The 9,310-nt window shown below is 29.0% G+C and overlaps 1 protein-coding gene across 1 annotated transcript in view; it reads left to right on the forward strand.

The window, feature by feature from the left end:
- The window catches only part of LOC126894757 (uncharacterized), a 239,303-nt gene that overhangs the window by 41,651 nt on the left and 188,342 nt on the right, over positions 1-9,310 (forward strand). The window contains exons 21-23 of the mRNA XM_050665999.1: positions 3,974-4,006; positions 5,382-5,414; positions 5,703-5,736. Coding sequence (XP_050521956.1) covers positions 3,974-4,006; positions 5,382-5,414; positions 5,703-5,736 — 100 coding nt within the window. The remainder of the gene's footprint in view (positions 1-3,973; positions 4,007-5,381; positions 5,415-5,702; positions 5,737-9,310) is intronic.

Here is a 9,310-nt window from a genome sequence, read left to right on the forward strand (position 1 = left end):
AAAAAAAAAAAAAAAAAAAAAAAAAAAAAAAAAAAAAACACATCTTAGTAAAACCAATACCTTCTCAGCTTCGCATCGAAGCTAAAATTATAAGTAAACAAGTTTATCAAACGGAATCCAGAAATCATGGCACAGTATGATATCAATAACACAAAATAGTTCACGTTATAAAAATTAGAACATATCGATAAAATATTTTTATTATATTTATCAATACTTCAAAATCTATCAGTTTTAAGAGAAATTATTTTATAACGTTTTTTATTTAAAATATTATTTTAAACAAATTTTATGTTTAAATTTTTTTTTGTAATGCGAAAATTAAACTAGATAATTACAAAAAACCAAATGTGTGGAAGTTTTCATAAATAACGAGTATTGTCGAGTTTTATTATTTTAACCAAAAAGTATTAACTAAACGCGAAATCGTAAGAAAATCTTTTTTATAGAAAATTACAATAGCTAAAATATTATATATTATAAAATTTTTCGTAAAACAAATTCTGTATCCTAAAAATGTAAAACACTGAAATTTTTCAAATTTTTCCAAAACTTTGAGCTATATGTGCGCCCAGTTAATCAAGTAGTATAAAGCTCATATTTTTTAGAGATTATCTTTAGACATAAAGGAACAAATTTACGCCCGGCGCTCCTGAAGTTTCGTACAAAAATTTTCCTTCATATGTAAATAGCCGCCACCTTAATATATATATATATATTTTTAACGCTTAATAAGGCCATTAAGGGCCATAGCGGCCTCCCCTGAAGGAGGAAGTTTCTAAACCATTGATACTCCAGGATGGTTGGTTAGACCGTCGCCGGAGAGAGGGATGGCGACTCCAATTACCAAATTGATCTCTCGTACGGCAAATGAAGCCACCCGTGATTGAGTTTCGAACCCGAGGCAGTGCGCGTCAAGCACTGTCGCGTTACCGACTCAACCACACCGTCCCTCTTATATATATATATATTTTTTTTTTAATTTTTTATATATTTATATATTTTTATTATGATTTTGTATAGTTTATACAGTGTATAAAATTAGCGGAGAGGTCATTGTATCGTTGCTATACTGCTATACCTTTGTATCACCAGTATGGATGGAAATAAAGATAGTTGACCTTCTTCTGTTTTCGTGCGGATTACTTTCGATATTCTTGTATTTACTAATTTTGTTTTAAACGTAATATATATTGTTAATACTCGTGAGTGGACTGTAATCATAAAATAATAAAAAAACAGAGTATGAAGCTCTACCATGTGTAAAATATATCAAATGTCGTTATAACCTAACTGCATGAGTAACCTACGCTGGTTAACAAGTAATACTATATGCGTTATGTCGTGTAGCTTAATCTGTGAGTATTGCGTAAATAGCCCTTAACATGTCGTGATATCCGCAGAGTACCATCGACATATAACAGTAGAGTACCGCCTTGCACGAGTACCCTAGACGTCAATCGACCACCGCAGTGCGCCGACAACGATTACTAAAAGAACAATAGAACACTCGCTCTGAGCCAGTGCCCTTAAACGTGTCATGGTATCCGCAGAGTACCGATGGCACATAACAGTAGAGTACCGCCTTGCACGAGTACCCTAGACGTCAATCGACCACCGCAGTGCGCCGACAACGATGACTATAAAACAGAAATAATTAAAATACAGTTAAGGTACCACACTCTAATTATTTCTTTCTGATTATGTAAATTATGCCCAATGTAGCTGTGCGCAGGTGAACTCATGCAGTTAACTTATTTAGAATTGCTCTAAATAATATTGTGTTATGTGTAAATTTGTTTATTGTAGACAAATTTATTCTATGCAATAAAATAAAAAACAAACTTACTTATAGTGAATGGTCAAACACAAATTGTCTTGCTTTATTAAGAAAATAACTTATAACAAAATGAAACACAATTGAATAAATATGAAATATAACAAAGGGGGAATATCTGCTGCGTCCTTCTTCATCTACTTAATTCTGAACACTGACCGTCGTTAAGACTACAAGCCACCCTCATTACCTTTCAGCCTGGTAGGTAGTACCGATCCCTTCTGTGACGCTAGGCAGCAGGTCAACCAGTCCGAACTACCTGCCTCTTTGTTCGCCGACATATATATTTACTTATTTTTTGTATACTAAATCTTGACGTCTTTTACCTTAATTATTGAGTACTTTATATTATTTATTATAGATCAGGTGTAGGGTAAACGCGTGTATAACGAGCAGAGGGTTAGTTCTATAGTGTTTAAGTATACGTTAAGATTAGTACCTTTTTTTTTGCAGTGTTTTATTCAGCGTGGTTCTGCGTAAATTTTTTTTGAAAAATCATTTTAGTGTGTGTGTTTACAACATTTAAAGTCTGCAGCACATTACATATCAGATGAAAGATCGAAGTCACGTAATTTCATGAATATGAGAATAAATCTAAAGGTTAGGTCGTATTAATGCAAATTTAACAGTAAAGTACCACTATGGTCGACTACGGCCGTGGTAATACCGAAAAGTCATGTTGGACATATATCGGTTAGCTCAATTTTATCGAAAACTGAATTGTGAAGAAGGGCTACGTACTTCAAAACAATTGGTCCTTCGATGTTTAGTCTCAACTGATAATCAAGGGCTAACACAAGTGCCTGTGTTGAACTTGTCTAATGAACAATTCGTTGTCAAAAAAGGTGACACAGTTACTCGTGGCGTAACCTTCACCGAGTTGTATAACAACAACGAAATTTGTACTCGTGAAGTAAATATTGAATCAGTTAATGCAGATGAAGTTATCACGGACTTAAATGCTGACCAGTTACAAGACAGTGATAAACGAATATCGTGATCTGGTGGCGAAAAATATACGACAAATTGGATATACACATTTAGCTGAAATGAAACTTGATATGAATGACGATCAGCCTGTAGTGGGTGTATCGACCGTATAGAATATCTTTTCACCAACGAATACAAGTCATTGATTTAGTCAATGAACTTGAAGATGTGAATATTGTGGATGATAGCAAATCACCATGCTCCAGTCCAGTATTGTTGGTCAAGAAGAAAATTGGAAATGTTCGATTATGTGTTGATTACCGAAAATTAAACTCGAAGACCATACAAGATAAATATCTTTTGCCAAGAATCGATGATTAGATTGACAGACTTTGTGGTAACAAATATTTTACTAGTTTAGATCTTTTTTGTGGTTACTATCAGATTCCTATTAATGATAGATTAACAAAATCATGAACAGCTTTTATCATCACAGATGGTCTATATCAATTTAAACGCATGCCATTTGGTTGTCAAACGGTCCAGCAAATTTTAACAAACTGATAGCAACTGCTCTTGGATCTCTTTGGTTTATTGTTAAATCAGCTTAATATATGTTAATTGATGTATAAATGGTTTATATGACAAGGTACCAAATAAAGCGGTTACAATAATTATACAATGGACCATATGGCTCCATTTTTGTTGAGTTATAAGGACAACAATGACAACGATGCTTTGGCGCAATGAAAGGTGTGAGTGCTCAGAAAATAAAGCGTACGTACGAGTCATTATAGCTTGCTAATTATCTAAGAATGAATTATTTTAAATTTGATTCATATTACATATCATATTTATCATTTGAGTATAGCGTTTATATATCTATATTATGAGGTACAATACTATGTATTTTCTTTTTCTTTATATAGATTAAATATTTTTTTTTATGATATGGGTAAATCTCATACTTTATATAAGGTTTAATTCAGAAAAAAAGTTATTATTATGTATATTTTATATTTAAATGTAATAATGTTTAATTTTGAATAAAAAAATTAGCAAAAAATATAAATTTTAATGGTTCAGTAATTTATCATTAAATATATAATTGTTAAAATTTATAAGTATCAGTTAATTATATAATTAATTCTTAAATTTTAATACTATTTAAAAAATAAAATAGAATTACTAATGTTCTATGTTTAGGTGGAAGATTTGATTTAAATACCTCAACAGGAAGTAAGCATTATCTAATTTAATTTTATTTTTTTTTATGAAATGGTTAACTCGCATAGTTTAATTGAGAGAAAAAGTTTTTTTTTACATATTTACACGTATTAACTTTTAATTTCGAATACAAGTAATTAAAAAAAATAATAATTATAATAGTTTATTAATATAACATTAAAATTTATTATTATTATAATTTTTAAGTATAAATTAGGGAGGAATGATAGATACAATGTAAGAATAGATACTTGGAATGTTGGAACATAAACTGATAGAAGTAGAAAATTAGTAGAAGTATTGAAGAGGAGAAAAATAAACATTTGTGTGTGCAGGAAACTAAGTGGAAAGGAGAGAAATCAAGGAAAATAGGTGAGTGTTATAAAATAATATACTCAGGGAAGTCTAGTACAAGGAATGGTATTGGGATAATAATGGATGAGGAAATGAAAAGTATAGTAGTAGAATTAATGAGAAAAAGGGTCAGAATTATAGTCGTGAAATTGATATTTGAGGAATATGTGCTGTATGTAATAAGTGCCCTATGTACCACAAGTGGGATGTGATTAAATAAAATAGAAAGTGTTTTGGTGAGAGATGGATGAGGTGATGCAAGGGGTACCTGCCAATGAGGATGTGGTGATAGGTGGAGATATGAATGGACATATAGGTAATGAGACGAGAGGATATGAGAGAATGCGTGGAGGGTATGGTTTTAGTGAGAATAATGAGGCTGGAGAAAGAATTATGGAATTCGCAGTATCGTATGAACTTGCTATAGTTAAAACATATTTTAGAAAGACGAAAGAATATAAAGGAATATATCACAGATTGATTATTTTATGTGTAAGAGAGAGACGTAAAGCGAGACGTAACGTAATAAGGCCAGCTATGATTTATGGTTCAGAGTGTTGGGTGGTTGATAAGAAAGTTATGCAGAGAATGAGTGTAGCAGAGATGAGAATGCATAGATGGATGAGTGAAGTGACTAGAGAAGATAGGATAAGAAACGAGCATATAACAAGGAGTAAAGGTGTAGCGTCAATCTTGGATATGAAGATAGAAAATTGACTTTGATAATTTAGTCATGTTATGAGGCGAGAAGAATCGGAATCGATAAAAAAAAGTTATAGAAATGAATGTTGAGGGAAGAAGAGATAGAGAAAGACCAAAAAAGAGATGGATGGACGCTATTGAATGCGATTTGAAGTTAGCTAATGTGAGCGTAATTGAGGATAAGGATGGCCGATCCCAAGTAGTTGAGATTAAGACGAGGAAAAAAAAGAAGAAGAAGAAGAATTTATAATTATCAGTTAATTATATCATTAATGCTTAAATAATAATAATATTAAAAAAAAAACATTGAATTACTATGTTTTATATTTAGGTGGAAGATTTGGTTCTAATACCTCAACAGGAGGTAAACATTATTTAATTTTATTATTATTTTTTATGAAATGGTTAATTAGCATATTTAAAAAAATTTCTGTTGAGAGAAAAAGTAATTTATTACGTATTATCATATACGTATTAACTTTTACTTTCGAATACAAGTTATTAAAAAATAATAAAATTACTATAGTTTATTAATATAACATTAAAATTTATAATTATTATGATTTATAAGGATTAGTTCATTACATAATTAATACTTAAATTTTAATACTTTTTAAAAAATAAAATATAATTAATAATGTTCTATGTTTAGGTGGAAGATTTGGTGCTAATATCTCAACAGGAAGTAAGGGTTATTTAATTTTATTATTATTTTAGCTTGGATTCGAAGCTGTGAAGGTATTAATTGTACTAAATTTTATAATGTGTTTTTTTTTTATATTTTTATTTTTTTTTGTCTGTGAACGCTCAATGTCAGCTCTCGCTGGACCGATTTTGATGAACAATATGTCAAAAAATCACAAATTGTTTCAAGCCAAAGACATAACCATCAAAATTTGAAAAAAAATTCCCTCATTCACGTAAACAAGGGAAATCCTTCAAAAAAATACAAATCGCTAATTTTCGACATTTATTCAATTTTTTTACTCGAAATTTTTAAATAAAAATTATGGCTTTAAAAGCCATAACTTTTTTAAAAATGATCGAATCAATATAATTTTTTTTTATAGATACCTTATGTATTTATCTATCATTTTATATATTTTTGTGAACATTTGACTCTTTACCTCTTTACTTTAAAAATTATTTTTAACTTTTTCGTTCGATGTGCTTTAAAAGCGTGTTTTTTAGTTTTTTTAAACTATATTTATCTCATTTAGATTCAATAACTTCAATAAAGATCAAGGATCCCATCACTATAGTTGCCACTCGCGAGAAAAAATTTCTTATTCATATTAAAATTATTTTACTATATTTTAAGTTTTAGTTTTGGTGCAAAGCTGTGAAGATATTTTTTTGTGACTATCATTTATTTTCTCTGCTCTAACTTGACCTACTTTTTTCAACGATACGTCAAATAACTACAATTCATATCAAGTTGAAGATATTACCCTCAAAAATTGAAAAAAAATTCCAATTAAACAGATACTTATCCCATGTTCTCCATACAGTCAATTAAAATCATTAAATTTCTAAAGTTTTCAAAGTATTTATTAACGAATTATGTTGGATATGATAATTTGTTTCAACTACAAAATTAAATCATCTTACTTCGTAATTTAATAATTTTTTTTACTCTCTTTGTGTGTGCTACTACTAGACTATAATATTCCAAATTTGTTAGTAACATGTTGCTATATAAATCATTTCTAAAAAAAAATTATAGTTTCTCCTAAATTAACAATGGATATTTACAATTATAATAAAATTTTATAATACGCTCAATTGAGTAATCTTTTTAACAACTTTGTTTTGATTTGTTCATTTAGTTAAAGTAAATCATAAAAATTAATTAAGTTCTGAATTTTCAATTGTAGAATGTGTTTAACACACTTATATTAGTTTCACTTGTATGTGTGATGTGTGTTGTGTGATGTGTGATGTGTGATGTGTGTTTGTAACTTTCCAAGCGGCACGTGTTATTGTTCTCGCGTATTCCGTCGTCTAGACTAGACGTCGTAACGCATTCACACCACCCCGCTCACCAATCACCGGCAACACTAATTCTGTATAATTTTATGCTTTTGGTTTTCGTACCCGTACACGCGTGCGTGACATCAATTATATATATATATAAACAAATTTTTATTTTGACTGACCAATACCGCCCGCATGTAATGCGCCTTACGTATATATATTTATATATTCCTACCGCCGCTGCCGCCGTTTATACCTTAGGTATAACGTTCCCTCCCGCCCACAAAACAAGTCTATACCTAGTGCATGATACCATTACGTACTGATGTCGCCTTACTATATATATGTATGTATGTATGTGTATATATATATTCCTACAGCCGCCGCATATGCCTCGCGTACAATATTCCCCCGCGCCCCGCTTGCCCACAAAACACAGCTATACCTAGTGCATGATACGTTTACGTACTGAACACCCTGTATATATTCTAATTACTATTAAAAATATATATTATCACTCTTTATTCTCATCAAGAGACATAGTGTGTATTCATTCCGATTACAAAGGATGATTCCCGTATCGTCACTACCTCCTCGTGTCGAAAGTAAGTAATTTACGCGCCTACTGCTTTCCTTGGATGTGGTAGTCGTTTCTCAGACACCCCCCCCGGAATCGAACCCTGATTTCCCGTTACCCGTCACAACCATGATAATGATAGTAACTACTATCATAACATGAAACTAAAAAGTAAAAAATAAATATAGTTTAAAAAAACTTAAAAAACACGCTTTTAAAGCACATCGAACTAAAAAGTTAAAAATAATTTCTAAAATAAGCTTAAAACAATAATACTAGTACTTTTCGTTCATTATTGTTTTAATCTTATTTTAAAAATTATTTTTAACTTTTTAGTTCGATGTGCTTTAAAAACGTGTTTTTTTAGTTTTTTAAACTATATTTATTAAACACCAAAAGTAATTAGGAAATTATTACTATTACTTCTATTTAAGTTACCTAATACGATAAAAATGCAAAAAAATAATGAGATTTTCTGATAAAAATACTGTAAATAATAATTATAAAAATTCCTCACTGCATATTTATCTTAAAAATACCATTATTTTAATTCTCATAAAATTTCCTATTTAATGATGTCAATTTCAAACTTGCCAAATGAGTTAAAAGTTATGGTAAAATAAATTTATTTTTTTTTATTATAAACATTCACAAAAATCAGCTTTAAAGGATTAAAAAATTAGGTTAAATATGTCATTTTCCTTATTTTTAACATATTAAAAATAAAAATCAGTATTAATTTAAAACATTTTTTTCTGTTATTAATTATTTTTTTTTAATCCTAATTGCACATTTAAAACATCACAAAAAGTTGATTTAGAAAAATATATTTTTGTTTTGATGAAAGTTCTTTGTAGCCCAGTGTAAAAAACTTATAACTTTGTTAACAGTTAACTTCATCAAAAATGTGACTTGATACCAACCTATCATTTCGTTTTTTTTTATAAATCTAACCCTTTACATGCCCACACGAAGGATAAAATGATAACTTTTTTTTTAATTAAAGTAAATCATTAAAATTAATTCAGTTCTGTATATTTCAATTGTAGAATCTTTTTAAATACCAAAAGTTACTTAAAAATGATTACTATTATTTCTAATTAAGTTCCTGATAGTCCAGTTCATTTATTTATAGTAACAAACAGTTTTTATTGAAAAATATTGCATCAAGCCCTTTAAATTTTCATACACTTAAAAGTAAAGCAAAATATAACTTCTTTATTATTTTTATCATTTCTCCGTATAATTTACTATATTAAACTATTGAATATCAATTTTATACTAAATTTAATATTTATAATTCATATATTATATTTTAAAATCAAAGAACTACTAATCAGCATATAATTAAAGAAATAAGTATTGATGTTGATTTTTTAATCATCCACCAATTACTTTAAAATTAAACACTATCTACAGATTTGCATCGAAGCGTTTCTTATAATAGTGATTTTAATTACTGTCAGATATCATCTATACTCGTCCCATATGTATCTCGTCAACACTATGCCTCGACCACACTGTCCTATCGTTCTTATTTATTTAGAGAAAAAACTATTCTCTAAATATTTTCACAAGTGTGTTAACTTTAAAATTCGTGTACAAGTCATTAAAAAAAATATAAGATTATTATAGTTTATTAATAAAACATAACACTTTGTATTATTAAAATTTAAAAGTATCAGTTAATTATATAATTTATTATT

This window comes from Daktulosphaira vitifoliae, unplaced genomic scaffold (assembly GCF_025091365.1).
Source record: "Daktulosphaira vitifoliae isolate Bord-2020 unplaced genomic scaffold, ASM2509136v1 Scaffold_1, whole genome shotgun sequence".
Taxonomy (NCBI): domain Eukaryota; kingdom Metazoa; phylum Arthropoda; class Insecta; order Hemiptera; family Phylloxeridae; genus Daktulosphaira; species Daktulosphaira vitifoliae.